Source organism: Centruroides sculpturatus, unplaced genomic scaffold (assembly GCF_000671375.1).
Source record: "Centruroides sculpturatus isolate CEXI.00-Female unplaced genomic scaffold, Cexi_2.0 scaffold141, whole genome shotgun sequence".
NCBI classification, from domain to species: Eukaryota; Metazoa; Arthropoda; class Arachnida; order Scorpiones; family Buthidae; genus Centruroides; species Centruroides sculpturatus.
In genome coordinates this window covers 724,240-746,264 of record NW_019384430.1, presented here as the reverse complement: position 1 = coordinate 746,264, position 22,025 = coordinate 724,240, and the positions used below count along the sequence as shown (strand labels likewise).

Genomic DNA, 22,025 nt, shown 5'->3' with positions numbered 1-22,025 from the left:
ATGTACCTGATAAGTTCAAAGGTACATTATATCTTATTATCATAATATATATTATCATAAGGTAAAAGTACTACAATATTACTAGTAAATTGATTCGTTACGTGATTCTTGTCACATGCCTTCAAGATAGTGTCTTGTCTTGTGTGTGATACATTTCTGCATTTTTGATAGGCTAAAATTGACAATCCAGAAAAGAATCTAAATAATATTTATTTAGATTCTTTAATCTAATCCAATAAAAAATAACACTTATGTTTCTATTTTCAGTGTTAGACTCTGTTGGTAAACCGTCCGCTGGAATGACTTCTGCAATTGTATGGATTCACGGGGATTATGACAAATGTCTAAGTATTAAAAACGAAAAACATGTAATGAATCCTTTAAAAAAAGAATCTGAAATCATTTATGGTAAATACTGTGCCATTACAACTAGATCTCTGAATTTGAATCTCAAATCCTTACACACAATTATGAGTCTAAAAAACAATACGTTGATTCAACTAATAGAAGACTTCGCTGTAAGTATTTCTGTATTGATTTTGTATATTAATTATTTATAATTTTATATTCATATTTTTCTTAAATATTTAATGTGATTTCTCACATACTTTATTCGCATGTTTGTAATTGTTCTTACTTTAATATTTTGTAATTTCATAAATATACATCGATTCTCAACTTGCAGAATATAGAATTTATTTAATTTTATAGGGATTTCTAATTGACTTCAATATTATAATTCCAGAAACCATTAGAAATCTCCAATTTGCTGAAATTTCTGCTAAATTCGAGAGGAGGGTTTCGTTATGATGTCTGCATTCCAAACAATTGCAATGAAAACGATTTGAAAAACATTTTAGATTGGTGTAAGTATATTGTATTCTGTCGTTTGATTGCCCAGCGATAAAGTTTAAAATATAGAATTATTTAAATCATATTATTTTTTAATCGAATATTCTTCAGTATTAGGTGAGGAAGTCGCAGATATAGTATATTGCAGAGATAAAAACAAAAAAACAGAATATTCCACTGCGCAGATAATATGCATGTAAGTTAATAAATGTAAAATATAGCGATTAATTGCAATTTTTCTGTTTTATGTTGCTTAAGAAAACAATGTACTTGAAACGAAATGTATATTGAATGAACACTGTATTAGATACACTCGTAGTGTCAGGTACACCATCATACAGAACGGCTGAAATTTATTTTTGTAAAGATGTCATGAATGTTATAGTCGGTTTACAGCGATATTTTAGCTCATGCTGACTTTTTGACACTACCATTTTTTTAAATTAGATGTTGGTGTATACAAATTGCAAACTGTTTATACCGTCTAATTTAATACTTTTACAATGAAATTGAGTATCTATTGCAAGTTTGATTCTTTTTTTAAGATTGAATACTTAAAAAGTATATTGTCTTTTTGAGAAATTTTCAGTGCTGAGATTTCACGAAATTCATGACGATGCATCTGGTCAAAAAAAAGTTTCACTGTATTGAGGCATTGAAATTTTTCTGTATTGGTGACAAATAACTTCTTGTTTGTGTCAGGAAAACATTCCTTGCTACATTGCTCTTCTTCCACCAATCTACGTTTTTGATATTATACATTATAGCCCATAGATTCATGATACTTATTTCAGTTTTTTTTATTGAACCTTAATTATAATTGCCTTACAGTACTTATTTGTAATTTATTTTTATTTGTATACTTGGACATTACTTATTAAAATAGAACTTTATACTAGTGTCTAAAAATTGACACATAATGAGAGTTAGTTCAGAAAAAAACAAATTTTCTTTATTAAATCACTTTTCCTCTCTTTTTTTCGGCAATTTTTTCAATTTGTAATTCTTAAATTTGAAATTGGGTGACAAAATTAACTTATTTACTCTTGTTACATCGTGTCTTTGTAGATTCCTGCTTATACTTACTAGCAAACTTAGCGTTGATAATCTTATTTGCTCCCTTTTACAAGTTCTTAAATACCATATTTCGTTGATTTTCTTTTTGAAACCGTGTCCTGTTTTATATTTGTGGCGTAATAAGAAAAAATAAGAAGGGAGCGGAAGGTAAAAAGGGGGAGGAAACAGTTAAAAATTTTTTACAGTTTGTAGTATCGAAATATGCTTATAAGAGAAGATTTTAGAACTTTTAACCTTTTAATTTATTTATAATATATACTAGTTATACAAAGATTAAAGCAGATTTTACGTTTTTAAATTATACAAAGTGTAACCAAAAGGTACGTCTATATATCGTTCATGTACTCATTATTTTATGTAAACTCTCTACTGTAATAAGTTAAATATATATATTGTATTTTAGTTGACTGAAGAGGGGCAAAGCCCGAAACGAGTACAAAACAATGTACCGTATCAACTAATAAAGGAATTTGATGGAAAATTTGCCATGTGTCTTTGGAATAAAACACAATACTAGTGTTTATTACGCCACAAATACCATATTTCTGTTTTGATTCTTTCTATTTCTTCTGATAACTTTCCATCCTGCATCTAATTTCCATTATTGTGTCAATTTTTAAACACCAGTATAAAGTTCTATTAATGAGTAATGTCCAAGTAGACAATTAAAAATAAATTATTATCAAACCGTTCGTGATTCATTATAAACCAGGTATTATCAAACAAACGATGTTCTACTGTGTTTGTGAATTTAGATTTAATCATATTTGCTCGTGGAAATTAATTTCTGTATTATAGTATTGACAACACCGATTTCCTCTACCTTATAGGTACTTTTTGCCGTATAACATTTGAAGGAAATACTAACACGATATGTATTTAGAAATGTGTTTTATTTTTACACTATGGCACCATTCAATAGACAGTTGTTGGTATTCACGAGACTATATCTTTATTACATCTTAACTGTAGCGTATCAACAAAGTTCATTACGTACTTTTCCTTTTTTTTTCATCTATAAAAGAGTGTTCACCCACAGATGTGAAGCTGGCATAATTGTTTTTATTATTTTCTGTAAATTACTAGACTTGGGCAAGAAAATCTCTTTTCACAACGGAAAAACCTTCCTTCAGGCTTTTTTACGCCGTTCGCACCCTCAGCAATCCGTAAAAATTCACAAAACTTAATGTAAATAACGCCGGCCATGTTCTTTTTAATATTTCTATCTATCTGTTTTATGTGTAGAAAGATTATCTGTACGCGTAACGCTTGTGTATACAAAAGAGTGTGTTAAATACAGTGGTTATACAGTACATTAAACATATCCACATGTATCGCATTACTAATATAATATAAATTTTTATAGGACAATCTTTGCTCTTCTATTCATATGTGTTATCATCTCAACTGTTATCGAATGTTTAATTCAATTACATGTCATTTCTTCAAATAGACTAAAAGGTAAAAATACTTTTTATTAATGTCTTAAAAAGATGTTTAATATGATAATTTCACATTTTCCATAAATTTTAGTAGTTAACGATTTTCAACATTATTAGTAATGTTAAACTATTGATAAAATGTATTTAAAAAGTGGATGGATTTATGCACTAACCTGTATACAAGTAGTGCATAAATCCATCAACAATCCTTTTTACAATAGAATAGCATGTGACATTACATAAATAAAAATAAATTATTTTAAATTTTTCATTCAACAAATATTTTTAACCTGTTACATAATTTGGTTTGATGGGATGTCACACAGCAACTTTCGGATAGTTTGCCAAGACAGCGCCTCACAGAAATACGTTTTATGGAGAGCCGTCCAATTAGGTGTTACACACGTGAAGAAAACAGATGGCCAGTTTGTTCTTTAGATAAAACCTACGACTAACTATCAGTTTTCAGTGGTTTTATTCACTGACCACCGGTGAGCTAATTCTTTATACCAAGATGAAACTTTAAACATATTTGTCGCTTATCAGAATTGCCGAGAGATTTCATTCACACCATACATCAATCTTAGTTAATCTATTGAAGAAATTTATATTAGTGTTGGAAGATTACATTTAATATTACATTTTTACATATGTTCTATACCAGGGGTCACCAAACTACGGTACGCAGGCCATATGCGGCCCGCAAGGTCAGATTATCCGGTTTGCCACCGCACTGTGCCACAAATGAGCTAAAATAGAATTATTTATATGGAAAGATGGTAGATGAACTAACTATGTATAAAAATTAAAATAAGTGTTAGTAAAAATGCCAGAAATAGTCCAATCTGTTTTCTGCATCTGACATTTTTATAATTTTTATGAAAATCAGTGAATAAAAAATTCGTCGACTTCGAATATCAGAGCATTTTTCTGTAAGGTGTCTGCAATGAAGTTTCTAAGAAAAGCGATTACGAGCTTGCTGTAGCAATCGTGTTTGTGTATAGAGGGGGTGCAGTCACGTGATATAACGTCATCGCCCCGCCCACCAAAACAATCATCCGCCATATTGGTTGCTTATTTGACGTTTGCTTGCTCGTTCGCTTATTATGTCAACGTGGAAAAAAGGCATCTTACCTGGTTATGCAGCCGGTTTAAAAGATAATGATTTGATAGAATATAAAGAGAAAAATTTCTTTTATTGGATGGGATCCATACGAAATGAAACTAACGGATTTTTCATCTAACTATTTAAGCACGTGACCCACTATAGAACACAGAGACATAGTAAATTATTTGGTTTTAACAACTAACGCTGTCACACTGGATCCGATGAAGGCGTACAAATCACTTGAAGCTCATAATTATTTGACAAGCAGATTTATTCATCGTAAAATTTTATCAAGATCCGTTCGTAATGATTTAATTTTACTTGTAGGAAAGGTACGTATCTTCATTTGAGACTTTCCATTTCTCATAACATAAACTGCGTTATGTAAAGATGAATTTAATTTTATATTTAGTCACATTTTAAGTTGATTANGCTTATTATGTCAACGTGGAAGAAAGGCATCTTACCTGGTTATGCAGCCGGTTTAAAAGATAATGATTTGATAGAATATAAAGAGAAAAATTTCTTTTATTGGATGGGATCCATACGAAATGAAACTAACGGATTTTTCATCTAACTATTTAAGCACGTGGCCCACTATAGAACACAGAGACATAGTAAATTATTTGGTTTTAACAACTAACGCTGTCACACTGGATGCGATGAAGGCGTACAAATCACTTGAAGCTCATAATTATTTGACAAGCGGATTTATTCATCGTGAAATTTTATCAAGATCCGTTCGTAATGATTTAATTTTACTTGTAGGAAAGGTACGTATCTTTATTTGAGACTTTCCATTTCTCATAACATAAACTGCGTTATGTAAAGATGAATTTAATTTTATATTTAGTCACATTTTAAGTTGATTAAGTTGTATTTAAAATTACCATCAAATTTTTACTTTTCTCCCCATGGTTTTGTGTTGTGCAAGTCTGGCAACCAATTATTAAGATTATATTAATTAGCTTAATAAACCTTTTAATTTATTATAGCCACATTTATAATATCAGGGACTGACTGGAGCAAAATAGACTAAGTTTTTACAAAAAAATAGTCTTTAATTAACCGCAATTAAATTTTTAGTATAATGCATTTCAAGCTTCTCATCAGCATATTTCAGACACAAAGACCCAACATCAGCCTAATACATCTACATAGAGATGCTTGAAATGCATTCTACTAAAAATTTGATTGTGGTTAATTAAAGATTATTATTTAGTAAAAATTTAGTCTATTTTGCTCCAGTCAGTCCCTGATATGATAAATGTGGCTATAATAAATTGGAGGGTTTATTAGGCTAATTAGTTTAATCTTACAGTTACATTTTTTGTGATAACTCAGGATATATATTTTTTCTTCTTAATTGAAGTTTTTAGACTATTTACAAAAAATTAAATTTTTCGAGTCTATCTTTTAAATCCCTTATACACCACCACAGAAGTAACAGTTTTAAAAAATTGCTTTTGAAGAAAACTTCTAATGAAGAAAACACTTCTAAAACAGGTAAAAATTGGTAGAAAAAGTCCACAAAGTTAAAAAAAAAATTAAGTGCCACCCTTTTCTTTTAGGTTCTGACACTTTTTACATTAAAACCATGGTGAATTCTTCATACCATATTAAAAGATAGACTCGAAAAATTTAATTTTTTGTAAATAGTCTAAAAACTTTAATTAAGTAGTTTAATTTTAATTTATGTTGGGGTTAGAAGCGTGATTTAATAACCTATTATTGTTTAAATATATTATTAGAAGTAAATAGCACAGTTACTTACATTGTTATTGTGCACAGGTGAATCACTCACAAAATCTACTGCAGCCAGCTTTAGTAGTGTGGGTTTTAGCTAAGAAAAATGGAAAGGTGATAACTGGGCATTGCAATTGCATGGCTGGACAATCTTCCTCCTGCTCTCATGTTGGTGCCATTATTTTTTCCATTGCAGAAGGAATTAAAATAAAGAGCTCCTAGACATGTACTGACCGACCAAATACATTGGATTGTGCCACATGTAAAAGATTGTGGTTACAAACCACTACGAAAAATAAACTTTACATCAGCTGCAACTGCAAGCAAACGGCAATGCCTTGAAGAAAAAAAAATATATAAAAACCTTATTTGTCAAGTAATAAAACTTGGAACACTTGTATAGACAAACCTAGTAAGAGAAAATTTGAACAGTTTTTGAAAAAAATTTCTGTTCATAATCTAACTGCTGCAATTTTGTCAGTGATGCCAGGTTATTCTAATTCCTTTCTTACAAACCGTGCCAATTTATCCTTCCATAAGAATCCACTTACAACTATATTTGATGCCAAAAAAGCTGCCTTACCCTGGAATCAGCTGTTAAATCACTGCAGGACAGTATTTGAAACTTTGCATCTGACAGATGAAGAAATTGATTTTATTAAAGAAAACACACTAGCACAGAGTTGAAGCAAGGAGTGGCTTGTGCATAGATCAGGTAGAATATCTCCTTCTGTTATGAAAAGTGTGTGTAGAACAGACATAGAGACTTCAGTTTTCACTGTATTTTACCAGAGCTATTTGTAAAAAACTTTTCTTCCCAGCCAGCTCTACTCCCACGAAAAGATTCAGAAAATGTATAAATTTTATAGCATAAAATACTTTACTGTACAGCAAATTGTTTAGTTTGATGTAAAAATTGCCAGTTTTAAGCAAAAAAATAAAACCCAAAAAGTATTACAGTATTGAATAAATATTGTAATTCATTTGACTAATAATCAAAATTTATTTATTTATTTTACATATTATTGGAACTTCAGTTGACAAAAGATTTTCACCCCCGAATAACAAATTGTTTTATAACAAATTAAAATTATATTAATCAAATGGAACGACACTGTTTGATAAGTTTATTAGAGCACAACAAATTGTGACAATTTTTTCAATTGTTTGTTACAGAATTTTTAGTTTTAACTGTAAGAAGTCCAATTGGTAGTGTAATGAATCATAATAAATTAAAATTAAATTTGAAAAAATATGAGTTAGATGACAATATCGAGGTCGACAACCAAATTAACAGCAACGAATATGGCGCGCGCTTTGTAAGCGGAGTCGTGTGACGTCACGTGCATTCCCTCTATTGGTAAATAAATACGTTGGTTTTCTTTATCTTTTGTGTATTCAGTATACTGTATGTGTATTCAGTATACAGTATACAAAATGTATACATTTTGTATACTGTATACTGAATTTACATATATTAATGTATATATTTTGTATACTGTATACAGTATACAAAATGGTTATGCGGTCCGCGCTCGTCATTCTCTCAGTTATCTGGCCCGCTGTGAAAAAAGTTTGGTTACCCTTGCTCTATACAATCTGATAGGTGTTTTGAAACTTAACGTATTAAATAAAATGGCAGCATCAGATTTACTGTTAAAGATTTATTCTACAATGTAAAGTCACGAATCCCTAGGAAAAAAAAAACAATATTAAATGCCGTCATCAGAAAATTTCTGTGTTGCCAGAAGCAAGCCAATTTCACAAGTTTCCATTCCTTAAGTATCGAGAAAATATTCACGATTTCAAAAAATATTTTACTCCTGCACATCTTGGAGTCTGAAAAAGTCCTAGACTCAAAACAATGAGGATTCCCTATGTAAATCCTCATGACGTTTCGCTTAAGAAAGTCTTATATAACAGGGGAAAAGAACAGTATGTCGTCAGTAAAAAATGACCCCAAATATTTTATACTTTTCGATTTAGCTCATCTTGAAACACAGAGAAATGCAAAAAATATAGGAATAAATTTCCTCTAAATTTTCAAGTAAAGTCATGCACATGTTCTAAGATTTGGACTTAACAACCTTTCTATACAATGCTGAATAGGACTACTTTTAATACGATCGCTCAATACAGTACATAATTTTTTATAATATTTTCTAATTGAATTTAATTTTTTATATAGTAGTAAGTTTTGTTATACTGTAATACTTTTTTAAATATTTTGAATGGAAAGCAGTGACTTTAGATACAATAATAAAATGTATAATATCCGTTTCGTTGCATCAATCTGCTCGAAAATTACTTTGTAACTGTAATGAAGTGGAGACTGCAGCATTTTGTGGGATGAAATATTTGTTAATTAACATAATAATATTTGGACACAGTTGTCTTGGTTTATTTTTTGAAGTTGGCAGTATAGGTAAGTTTTATAAGAAAATTCTATGATTTGTCTTTTTTTATTTTGAGTAACATAAAACAGTCTGTAATACAGGGTGATTTCTTCGGGACTAAACACTTATGCAATCTCTCTCTCTCCTCTCTCTCTCTCTCTCTCTCTCTCTCTCTCTCTCTCTCTCTCTCTTTCTCAATTCTCACTTTTTTCCTTTTGTTTTTTCCTTTCTCTCTTTCCATATAAAAATAAAAAAAAAAATGCGCATAAAGCATGAATGGAACGACTGTTTATTTCATGACAAAGAAGTCGATCGAAATACGTTTTTCATTATATCATATTTAAGTGTTAATATTCAGTCATAAGGTACTATGTAAGCGTTTAGTCCATAGTGTATCTTCCTGCAGAGAAAAACTTTAAAATTACCGAGCACAATTGTACTTAGGTAACAACTGCAGTGTTTTGTATAGCTATAGTTTTATATTTGTGTCGTTTTTGAACACCGACACGGTTTCAAAAAAGTAAAAAAAAGTTTTATATTTCTTTTAAATTATCTTTTAAAACAATATGGCTTTGCAATCCGCAGCAGCTCATCTAGATACGTACAATGTTTCATCGCTTACTTTTACTCATATTCCACAACAAATCCTTGTGTTTTCTCTCCCCTTGTCTCATACAACACGTAGGATACCTCGTTCGAATTGTATAGTTTCAGTTAAGATTAATTGTACAGCTAGTTCTTATGTGTGATGTCTCTTCTTTCTGTGTAGTAATTAGTTTCTGTTTTGTCTATCTTCCGTTACACTTTCACAGTTTTCTTATGTATAATAAAATAAATTTTTTTTAGATATGGCGTCTTGCTCGTAGGTCTTTTGTCCTTGCCTTCTATAGCTTGTCTAGTTGTCGTCCTTGTCATTATTCTTGTTTAGTAATAAGTTAATTTAAAATAGCTATACGTTAATTAAGTTAAATTTAAGTTATGAGTATATTCACCATTTTTCCTAGTTGTTTCGGTTACGTTATTGTGCTTCTTACAGAGCTTGCTAGCTTAGTTTCTGTATTATTTTAGTGGTAGTTGGAAGCTTTTACTTTAGTTTCAGCATTATACTTTAATCTGTCTACCAGTTATTTGCCAGCTGAACATTTTCTGCACTCGTTTTTTCATTAAAACAAAATATAAAATAAAATAAAATTAATATGACTGTGAAATTGTATATTTATAATGTCTATATTACTCTCTTATTCACACTCAGAGTCTTTAATTTTATAAAGTCAACACACCTTAATACTGAGAAAGCTCATTTATTCAGCTAAACAAACGTTTTCAACCCATTGTATGGGCCATCATCAGATGAAAGACGTTCGAATCAATGTTACTAATGTGTTCTATGTTCAGTTTTAAACCACGTTGGTTGGAATTCATTTGCTTCAAGAATTGGTGTATTTTTGTGTCGTCCTTCCATATAATGAACACATCATCAACATATCTTTTGTATAGGATTATGTAATCTTTAATATTGATAAGTGTGATGCGTTCCTTTTTTATACAACCAACTCACAGAGTAGGCCAGACATTGGGATCACCATCGGGACTCCCTTTAACTGTTTAAAAATTTTACCTTCGAAACCGAAAATAGATTGAAAGCATACAAGATCCTCCATCATCTCGAGATCTTTGCGTTACGCGGATGCATTCGGATGCAACTCACACAATAGGTCTACTAGTGCATCAAAACATGAAGTAAGATTTATCGATGGATACATGCTCTCGATGTCCATAACTGATCCTACCTCGTTATCCATTAACGATAGCTCATGTAGATCATTTACCAAGTTAAACGCGTTTTTTGTAACAAGTTGGTATCCTTCAATCAGCTCCGATAAGTACTTATGCATACGTTTTTTTAGCTTATAAGTGGGTCCTTTGCATTTCTCTACAACAGGCCTAGTTTCTTTGTTGTTTTTATGCGTTTTTGCGAACATCTAATGATCCTATTGCATATAAACTCTCAGCCTTTAGGGCTCTAATCAGAAGTACGTTTGAGTATTGCTCTAACATGATAGATTCAATAGAGGAACTAAATAGAATTAAAGAATTGCGAAAGTGATTTGTAGCAAGAACTGTAGAACGTCTAATTGCCGCATACAACGATCCAAGAAAGGGCGAAAAGAAAAAAAACCTGATGGAAGCAGCAACATCACGAAATTTACATATAATAAACGTCTATTTCCGGTTATGAAAGAAATCGCGAACTACAAAAACACTAATATTGTATACAAAGAGCTTCCACCTTGTATACGTTGCTCAGAAATGACAAAGAAAAAATTAATGAGAAAGAACAACTAGGAGTGTATGCAATACCGTACAAGAACGACCAATTGGGAATAAACAAAGAATATATAGGAGTCACAAATAAAAACCTTAACGTAAGGGTGAAAGAGCATAAGTACGACGTAGCAAAAAGACGATATACAACAGCGTTATCAAAAATAGCGCGGACTGATGGATCCATGGTTAAATGAGAAGAAGCCAGTGTCATTGCAAATGTGCACTCGCCAACGCTTGCATCCACAACAGAGAAGTGTGATATCTACAGATATAGCTTGACGGATAAATGTTTAAACTATAAAGATGCAACCATTTTACCGTCGGCATGGAAATATATAATCAGAAAGAACTGGTAAGAGGATACATCCACCAGGATCAATAAAACCTGAGTTACTATAACAAATTTTTACATAATGTGCGAATTACCGTATTTTGTATTTTATTTAACTTTATTTTGTTTTTCTTATTTATTGTATTAATTTTGTAATGCTTGTTTACTTAATTTGATTTCAATATACTGCATATGTTCTAATATTATTTAAATTTGAACGTGTTATTCGAAAAGCCATCGATTCTAACGTCTTTAACCTGATGATGATCCATGGAATGAGTTGAAAACGTTTGTTTAGCTGAATAAATGCACTTTCTCAGTCAGTATTAATTAAGTTGTGTTGACTTTATATTTTTAATGTCAAAGATTTATATTATAATAAATTATCATACGTTAGTTATCATTTCGATTCACTTTTAATATGCGAATTACATTTTGTAAAATATCAGTTAATTTCAGAGAGAGAACAACTATATAGCAATTCAATAATGTCATAAAGAATAACGACGTCAATTCGGCTTTCTGCAAACTCATCTGTGAAGAAATCCTGTATAAAACCACTGAACATTTACACTTGCTTGCGGGTTCGCATCTCATCAATGGGCTGGCCACGCAAACTTTTCTAGATTCAGTGGTTTTCTTCACTGGTGGACCCGTGTAAGTAAAGAAACTCTTGTAGGAAGGCAACGAAAATACTAGGAAAAACTGCTTATCAAAATATCCTCAGTTTCCTGAGCCGAATCCTTTCTGAGATAAATCATTTTGTGACTCGTAAAGGATTTCAGAATTTGTTAGCAAAAAAGTTCAACAATTCGATTTCAAACATAAAGCGTGATCTGTAATTTATTAAAAATTTCGGAACTGATAGTAATAGGTCATTTAGATTCTGTTTAAAGATTACAAATAACAGCGAAAATTGTCAAAGTAGTTCTTATTTGAGAAATTCTATTCAAAATTACCATTTTTTATCATCAGATTATTAGGGCTTTATTAGGTTTATTTAGAAATTATTTAGATTTTAATAGTAATGAAAGATATACAAAGAATAAGTGCACAATCAGGTAACTTATATACCTGTATATATATACCCTCAGTGGCTCTTTTAGTGCGCGCACAGGAAAATTAACAAAAATGACCATTTGAATTCAAACAGGCTGACAATCAATGTGGTCGAGTATTGGCAGACGAGACCACACTTCTCAGGTTCAGACTACGCACGAAAAATTCATCGAGTTAAATAATACGACTTTCTTTATTTCACAGATAAATACCTTGCGGTCCCCGAAATAATGGCTGAACTTCCTTTGGAAATAGCAGCTCGTGGAATAATAATGATTGAAACGTTTTTCTTCATCAGGTAAATATTAATATGATTTCTTAAGATTAACACTACTCGATTTAATAAGCAACATATAATATTTGTTGTAATTATTAATAAGATGAAATATAGAATCAGCAATGCCAATATACTCACTTCACGGTTTATCCTGTAAACTTATTTGAAATGAAAATTCAATTTCCTGTTGAAAGTATCCATTTGTACTGTTTCATTGTATTGATTTTACCATAAGTCACTAGACAGAGTTTCATTTTTATCTACGCAGCTCTCTCTTTTAATTAACCTTAGTACTTGTAAAAATGCTTTAACTGAAGGAATTCATTATTTTAAATAACATTAAAAAACAAGGAAGAAATTTTGCAGTAAATGAAAAATTACAAAAGCAATTAAAACATCTTTATTGCCTGCTTGCCTGCCTTCTCGCGGAGTAATTGGACGTTAATGGAAACTAAACACTGAGTACAATGCTTTCAAAAGGAACCATTACAAACGTGCTTTTGGACACAGACTATTTTTAATTTTTTAAATTTTGACCGTTACACATACGCAGTGGCGCTCGAAGCGCCAACATCTATATATATATATAAATGGACGTGTGTGTCCATATATTTCACTTTTTAGCCAATGCTACACATTGTACATGAATGGTGTTTGTATGTGGTAGTTTCCCCAATTCTCCATTCGTGCAATATGGTGGTTGCGTCTCGATAGCTATAAGGGTGCGGGAGATATGGGCTTGAAAGTGGTTGAAAGTGGAAGATTTTCTATTTCGATCTTAAAAATTTTCGAATTCGAATTTGTATTGAATACGAATTCGAATATAAATTCGAATTGGTTCGACTATAGAACGATTGTAAACGTTCCAGAATATTGATCAAATTGAAAATAGTTCGTTTGACTGGACGTAAAAATTCTCTAATTCATCTGGAAATGGGGGACCTAATTCTTGCATTCTGTGAAAACGGGTAAGATTGGCTATAATGTAATTATCTTAATCTTCACTATCGTTACTTTTTGCCCACAAATAAAAACCCAGCGAAGCGGGTCCTTTCATCTAGTATTCAATAAAGGGTTAAACATTTATACCGAAATTGTGAGAACTTTTGCTGATTCAGTTCACTAAATGTCGACAAACACAATTGTTATTGATAGAAACTATTATGTAATTTTTAATATTTTGTGTTGCAAATAGTTTTTGTTTTATTTGGAAAATTAAAATAGGGATAATGTAAAATTCGTTTTTCAGTGGATACCTTATGTCTTATCGGCGAAGAAAAAATGCGAAAACGGGTATCTATTTTGTTCTACTGTTATTGAAAAGAATTATCAGGTAAAAAATACTTTTTATAACGAAATCTGGTATAAGCGAGAAATTTACACAAGAGTAACTTTAATTTATTTATTATATTTGAATTTTCTTGAAATATATTGCAATATTCGTTTTTTCTGTAATAAAATTCTGCAAATAAAAATGAAATGTTTTTATTAGTGATTAAATTTATAGAAATAAAATAATGCTCAGAGCTAATCGCCCTTGGCAGGTTATTTCCATAAACACGGGCTTTATTCAAAAATGTTTGACACAAGTTAGAGAGGTTGAGGCCGACGTTTTCAACGCGAAAACGTGTACGTCGGACGTTCAGCGCCGCTTTCCTATAAGCCTAGAAGTTTGATAATGGTGTTTGTATAGTCATTGGAATCATGCTCGACATTCCAAACACCATTGCCAAACTCTTAGGCCTTTAGGAAAGTGGCGCTGAACGTCCGACGTACACGTTTTTGTGTTGAAAACGTCGGCCGCAACCCCTCTCTATTATAACAAACAAAAAACGAGACCTCAGCGTCCCCTCTCGTTAAAAGTCTTGAATAATTTTTGAGTTATTACAACATTAATGAAAAGAAATTCAAATAACAGTAAAAAGCTTATATTTTTGCATATTTTAAGATTTGCTCTGTTTTTAAACCTTATCATTTACTTACAAAAACAAAAATTACTTTTTTCGTTTTCGGTGTTGACTGCTTTTACATTACCCAAATTTTGGATAGAAAAGTAGCACATGCAAATTACAAAAATTCTTAAAATGAGAAGTCGTATAAAAAAATTCAGCGACCAGTTGCTTAACATTACTAACAACATTTGGTGGCGCCATCTTTAAGATATTTTGCTTAGCAACTTTGTCACTACGTTTTCTTTTTATAATTTTATTTAAAAACAAGAAAATCGTCATTATCTACGACATTAATGGATATACACACGACTCCCTTTATCATTCCACTCCTTAACTTTTTACCACAAAAATTTAACAGCATTCATTCCTCTATCAAGGAATTTCCCTGCGAGATTTCAGAAATTTTTGGAAAAAAGGCACAGGAGTTAAGCTTCAAACGGGGTAAGCAAAATTGTGCTTTACACACTAATATTTATACAAAATAAAAACCTGACTGGACGATTCGAGGTCCCCAGTCACAAAATGTAACAATCTGTAGAATCTTTTTTTGATCTATCACCACATCATAGATCTTTTTTTGATCTATTTGATCTCTTCCTTTGTTATACAGTAGACCCCCCTATAAAACGGCTTCATAAAATACGGATTCGTATATAACGGCGAAAATATTCGTATTCGTATAAACACACTAAAAGAGACTCGTATGATACGGTGAAACGTCATCCCCGTCTCGTGTCACGACAGGATTGGTCGAATCTAGACCAATAGCGGATATTGCACAAATCGTTGAGTTTAAACGAGCAGCGGATCTACTAAAACCATTTATTATTTAACGGCCATAAAAATTATATTTATATTAATCATGTCTCCTAAGTTCAGTGTGGTGATTTCCAGTAACGGTGAACAAATCGAAAAGCGAGATAAGATTAACAAGAACATTTATTAACTTGCATACGACTTGGAGCTTACACAAAAGACATCTGCTATCGTGAACAATTAACAAAAATATACATTTATCAGACAATAGACAAAGAATCAGTTTGTAAACAATATATCTTTTGTATATACAACTGACACTCGATTCAGAGTAATCTTTCAATAACCGGATATAAAAAAATTAACAGATGACGCTTAACTTAAGCGCGGTTTACAATAACGAATATGATTAATCTTAACATTCAGCGAATTTTTCGCTGAAAAATAACTTATCAGGAAACACGCGCCCGATGTTCGATGGGCCACTACGCGACAGAAACAAGCTTAAGCAATGGCGTCGTCGAACGGTGCATACGCGGTAAGTAATCCTACAATTTTCTGTTTATAGCATAGTTTATATGGATTATTCCCAAACAATTATTCGTATTTTAGAAATGTTGAGTCAAATTAGTCTAGAATCGATTAATTTTATGGAAGAAAACCTTTCAAACAGCCGTAGTCCGTAAACTGCAAACGTGGGTTGTGATTGGCTCATGTATTTAAGGACTCATACAACATGAATTTCATAAAACACGGAACGTATCTACCGTGTTATAGGAGGGTCTACTGTATATAACAGTCAGGGAAAGTAAAAATAAATGCCACCTAATTTGTCTCTTTTAGAAAATAATGTGAAATGCTAAGTTTTGCAACAATTTTGAATAAATAAAATTATTGCGAATTGTGACTTGTGAAAAGGTAATGAATTCCTTGAGATTTTTAAGTACACTAACTAATATTTATACCAACTTCTGTTTTAAAACCTAAGAAACGAGTGAGAACAGCAACTCTCCCGGAAAACAAAAATTAAAATTGTGTGTGGTGCCATTTGTTTTGATGTTCTATTTAAAATAAGTAGAGCCTTGATTATCCGACCCAATTAGGGACTGGGGATGGTCGGATAATTGAAAAGTCGGATAACCGAACAGTATGAAAAAATCCATTATTAGTGCAGTATATTATTATATCCCATATAATTAGTATATTAGTATATCGCTATTAACCTACTTCGCGTTGAATTTTCCTCCATGTTAAGCCTATCAAATGTTTTTTAAATAATAATTGTCGCTATTGCATCGTTAAAGATTAGAAAATTAAGCCTCGTTTAAATACTGGCTCCATTTTATGGTCGATCCAGTGTTGCCAGCTAAAACACGTAAAAATAATATTAAAGTAGCCAACACATAGCCAAATATTGTAGCGCCACATCACTAGCGGACATTTGAAGACTAGAACGCTGTCGGTTAACCGAGGTGACGGTTAATCAGGGGTCGGATAATCGATGCTCTACTGTACTATTTACATTATTAAATGTTATAAATTAAAAAAATCTTACTTGTGAGGATAGAGATGAATTTTATAACAAATTGTAAATGGTAATAAACATTTTACTCGTTACTAAGTCCGACTCTACTCGAGATATAATAAACTATCTCCCCACCTCTTAAAACTTTAATTACTATGATTTAATAGCAACAATTCCCAATACACAAACCTTTGCAAAATACAGAGAAAATATTAGAAGTTCAAAGTGGATGAAGAAATTTTACTTACTTTACACACGTACACACACAAACAGACAAACAAACACCCTCTAACATCCATAAATAAAGTTCCAAATTTTCGCCTCTGAATCAATGGTCTGATTTGCCTGAATATGCGTAGAAAAATTATTTTTATTATTATATTTTTCTTTTTGAATTTCTCGAAGTTTTAAGATTCGTTGAGTACAAAAAAGTAAAAATCTTGAGTCGTGTTTTGACCGTTCTTTATATATTTCCTCTGTTATAAATTAAATAATAACTGTCAAAGTAAAAATGTTAGTTAGTAATTAAACATTGCTATAGCTAAACATCATTTGTATTTTTATTAATGTTAAATATTTTAATAATAAATTTTAAATGTAAATGACCTTTTTATAAATTCTTTTTGTCTCTTGACAAATAAAAGTGTGCCTTTTAGTTTTAGTTTTTTCTAATTGGAATACAAAAAAAAAAACCTTTTGGAGAAGAATGTCATAGACGCGTGAAGTTTATATAATTTTTCTATAAATATTCTGTGTTGAAATGGGAAACATCTTGTATGGGATAAAATACGATGATTGTTTTTTTCATAGATTAACACTACCGGCGTTATGTATTTTAGCCATTACGATCGTTCTACCACATTTTGGAGATGGTCCTCGTTGGGATGAAATATTACGTAAAGCCCGATACACTGAAGAGAATTGGCTAAATTACGCTTTGCATACGCAGAATTTCATGCAAGATGATAATGTCAGTAAAGTGTTTTATCGTTACAGTTTTTCAATTATGTAAATATGTTTTATATTTACTTTACTAGAAATTTAAAATATGTATATTTTTTGTGTAGGTAAACCTCTATTTATGGTTCCTCAGCGTTTTATGCCAGCAAAGTATTCTTGCTGCACTTTTGCTTTTCGTGTACAATAGGTAAGTTCACGTTTTAGTTTTATATAGCATACATCATAGTTACGGAGACCATACGGAGACTTTATTTCACTGCTCTGTTCTTTAACTTTATTTATTTTCTGAAATAAACGTTTTGTCCTTTATTTTGTAAAATTGATGCAAAGTTAAAAAAAGATTTCTTTAATAATATATTGAACAAGTTAGTTTCCTGTACGCCATCATGACCAGTGTTGCATTGCTACATAGAGCGCGGTAGTGCAGTGTGTTGCCAATAAATCGGCCCATTGACAGTACCAGGGGGTGGACAGTCTTATGAGAATTTTTATGATAGTTCTTTTTTTAACTCTCTAGTTGGTGGATGATACACTTTGAGCGTTGGTGAGCATTCGTCGCCAGTTGTTGGCAATCTTCGGGGACTCGAGCATGTGACATTTTTACTGTTGAGTGTCCTTTCTCTTTATAATACGCTCCATTTCTCTGGACAGTACACATGTAGACATCGCATCAGTTACTACACTTTTGGACAGTTTTAAGTGTAGTAACTGATGCGAAAAGAAAATGCTTTTGTAATCAAACGCTACTAGAAGAATTTCCACTTATTAAAAAGGAATAATGGATAGTGGTTTCAAATGCAACAAATGTTTAGCCAGCTTTAATATTGCGAATAGTGACAGATTAGCAATTACACAACATATTCAGACAGCAAAACACAAAGAAGTGGATATACGGGCTTCAACAAACAAATCATTAAACTCATTTTTCGTTAATAAAAATTCTGACGACAACCTAAAGGCTTTAGTACTAAAAGAGGCATCTTGCTGTTATCACTCAATACAACATAACTATTCGTTTCGATCAAACGACTGCTCTTCTAAATTTATTATGAAATGTTTTGAGGAAAAATATTGTTGTGCAAGAACGAAAACGGAAGCAATCGTTTGTAATGTTTTCGCACCACATTCTTTTGAATCAATTAAAACCGACTTAAGTAAAACAAATTATATAACTATTTATTCGGATTGTTCGAATCATGGTAATACTAAATTGTGCACAATTCTGGTCAGATATTTTTTACCCAATTCCGGTGCCAGAGTAAAAGTTTTGAATATAAATAATCTTTCTGGAGAAACTTCAGATATATTAACAAATTGTATCAATGAAGCACTGTCAAAATTTGAAATTACTAATTAATTACTCGCTTTGTGTGCTGACAATACCAACAGCAATTTTGGTGGTTCTCAGAGAATAATGTTTTATTTAAAATGCAACAATCAAGTAAACGTAAATTGATAGGAGTTAATTGTGCTGCCCACATATTGAACAATTGCATAAACACTGCTGTAGATTGTCTTCCCATAGACATTGAAGTGATATTAGTAAAAATTTATTCACATTTCTATATTTACACAATACGAGTAAAATATTTCAAAGAATTTTGTGATGACGCAGATGTTCAATATAAAAACTTCTTGGTTACAACAAAATACGCTGGCTAACTCTTTTACCAGCTTTAGATAGAATTTTACAACTATTTAATCCATTAAAATCATACTTTTTGAATCTGAAAAAATGTCCCACAATTCTGAAAAACTTTTTCAATGAAACATTAGCAGAGGAATGGTTATTTATTCATAACCAAGCCTCAATATTTCACCAATTGAAAGTTGAATCACAAGAAATCTCAATGTACAAAACATCCATACTTCTAAAGGAATCAAAGCTAAAGTTTGTTGAAAGAAAAAATGAGGGGTTTCTTCCTATTGTTTTTAGAAAAGTTGTTTTAGCGTTAGAAAAATCAGAAAATATACAAGCCAAAAAATTCAATGATGCTGTGTACACATTTTATCAAACGTGCATAGATTATCTAAATAATTGGGGTATGCTTTTTATTGAAATAGAGGTGTTTGAATGGATCACATTACGCTAAATCCCTTTGTGGGTGAAGGTACAGGAAAGCTATATCTTTATTTCGAATCATTGGTCCGTGAATATACTCGAAGGTAAATTATTTGATGAAGTTTCGTGTGTAAAAAATATGTCACAAACGAAAAGATCGACGAATGATGACAGAATAACAAGCCCTGCTATCAAAGGTGGGCTGAGATTTTTGAACATTTTACAGCGAAAGAAATTGCTTTCAAAAACATTTGTAAAATCGTAGAATTTTCCCTGGATCTAATGCCCCGTCGACCGAATATTTTCATTGGTGAATAATATGTGGACGAATGAAAAAACCCATTTAAAAGTAAGCACATTAGAAGTATGTATTTTCGACAAATATAACTTTCAAATGAACTGTATGGAATTTTATGACTTTAAAGGTAAAACGGCGCTATTAAAAAACTTAATTCTACTGAAAAGTATCAGAATTAATGTTATTTAAATTTTTACAATGTATGTGTAATAATTTAGATTGTTTAAAATTTTAATGTATGCATTGTTGTATGATACTATTTTCGTAATAAACGTTATAATCTTATGAATTTTATAAAGTATTTTTTTTATTTTCTTCGATATGCCATTAATTTTTCCCCCAAAAATATGCTCACCATAATCATACCCTACATACTAAAAATACGTAGACCTACGCTATAATAAATGTTTCTTACGCTATGTATATTTTCTTTATATACGACAGTTTACATGTTCTTTCAGTTTTAGATAATAAGAAGGCTTTCTTCCCTATACCCATTATAAATTTGAGCAGGCCCACAATTGGAAAGACCAGGTAGTGAAGAACGGGCCGCTATATATTCGAAATTTAACACCCATAAAAATCCATGGGATGATACACAGGATTCGATTCTCAATTCCCCATAGTAATAGGTTGATGTCTTAATCTTCTCTAACATCAAAATTACGATCTCGGACTTCGTATATTGAACAGAAAACAGTTGTTGTTGCAGATGATTGTTGGAAAAGAAAGAAATTAAATTATTTTCTTTACGAATCGTAAAGAGAGCAATTTAATTTTTTTCTTTCGATTCTTCAGATTCAATTAAAGCATACAAATGTTAACTAAACAACTGTAATTTAAATGTACTTTGTAAATTACTCATTCAATTTAAGACTTGTAAAAAAATAATTTATATAATTTTTTAAATATTTGTTAAAGCCCAGCAGTGACAGAGTAGAATAACAACAGTGGTAGTTGGTCATGTGTTTCATCCTCACTAACAGACTAAGTGATTTTCTTACTATTATTAACGCCTCTAACACCTAAATAAGTGGCAAGTTTTCTAAAGGAAGTACTAACGAAAAATACCCTCTTGGCATTTCATTTATTGTTTACCTGCTAGTTTTTGCAGTATCGTTTTCGACAACAGATAGCATAAAATTAAATAATTGAACAATATATTAAATAAATTATCGTTTTTTGACCTAATGACGATTAAAGCAATTCAGCATTTGAAATTTAACTCACTTTTTAATATTGACGAATGCGCAGTATTAGCAATGTCTTGAGGTTCATCTCCTCAAAGACACAGCCAATTTATCTGAAGACAACAAATTATCATAATCGAAATGCCGAGTACAATAAACTTTGTAGGTTGGGGTACCTGTTAATTTTTAAAAAGTTAGATGATTGTACTAATATTTATTATTACAATAAGCGGATATTAATGTAGAATGTGATTTTCGCAGCAGATCGATAAGTAACTTTCTGCGTTGTATGAGTCTGAAATAAAAAATACTCCATGTGATTAAGGATACATTTTTTTTTTCAGGTGGACAAAGATTGGACATATTTTCACAGTCTTCCTAATTCTGGCAGGCGTCGTATGTCACGTTGCTCAATTGTTAATCTCTAAAGATGTCACTATGATTGGTTACGGGATGGATTCTGAGTAAGCAACCAATATAACTGATAATATCATTTTTTAATATTTGAAGACAAGTTCGACCAAATAGAGATCACCATTTTTTTCTTTTGCGTTCTAGACAGTACATTTCCGGCGACCGACCTTCCTTTCTAGGCTACTAGCCGATAATATCATATACATAATCATGTATTTATAAAAATAATTTCTTAACTTTGTTTTCGAAGTA

At 31.2% G+C, this 22,025-nt stretch overlaps 1 protein-coding gene across 1 annotated transcript; it reads left to right on the top strand.

Annotated features, from left to right (window-relative positions):
- The first annotated feature begins 371 nt into the window (after positions 1 to 371).
- Positions 372 to 21,827, top strand: LOC111619705. Its single transcript, XM_023361476.1, has 9 exons — positions 372 to 518; positions 746 to 866; positions 964 to 1,048; positions 8,616 to 8,650; positions 12,544 to 12,637; positions 13,866 to 13,949; positions 17,660 to 17,819; positions 17,917 to 17,996; positions 21,704 to 21,827. The coding sequence occupies exons 1-9, from the start codon at positions 372 to 374 to the stop codon at positions 21,825 to 21,827; spliced, it is 930 nt and encodes a 309-aa protein (XP_023217244.1).
- The last annotated feature ends 198 nt before the right edge of the window (positions 21,828 to 22,025 follow it).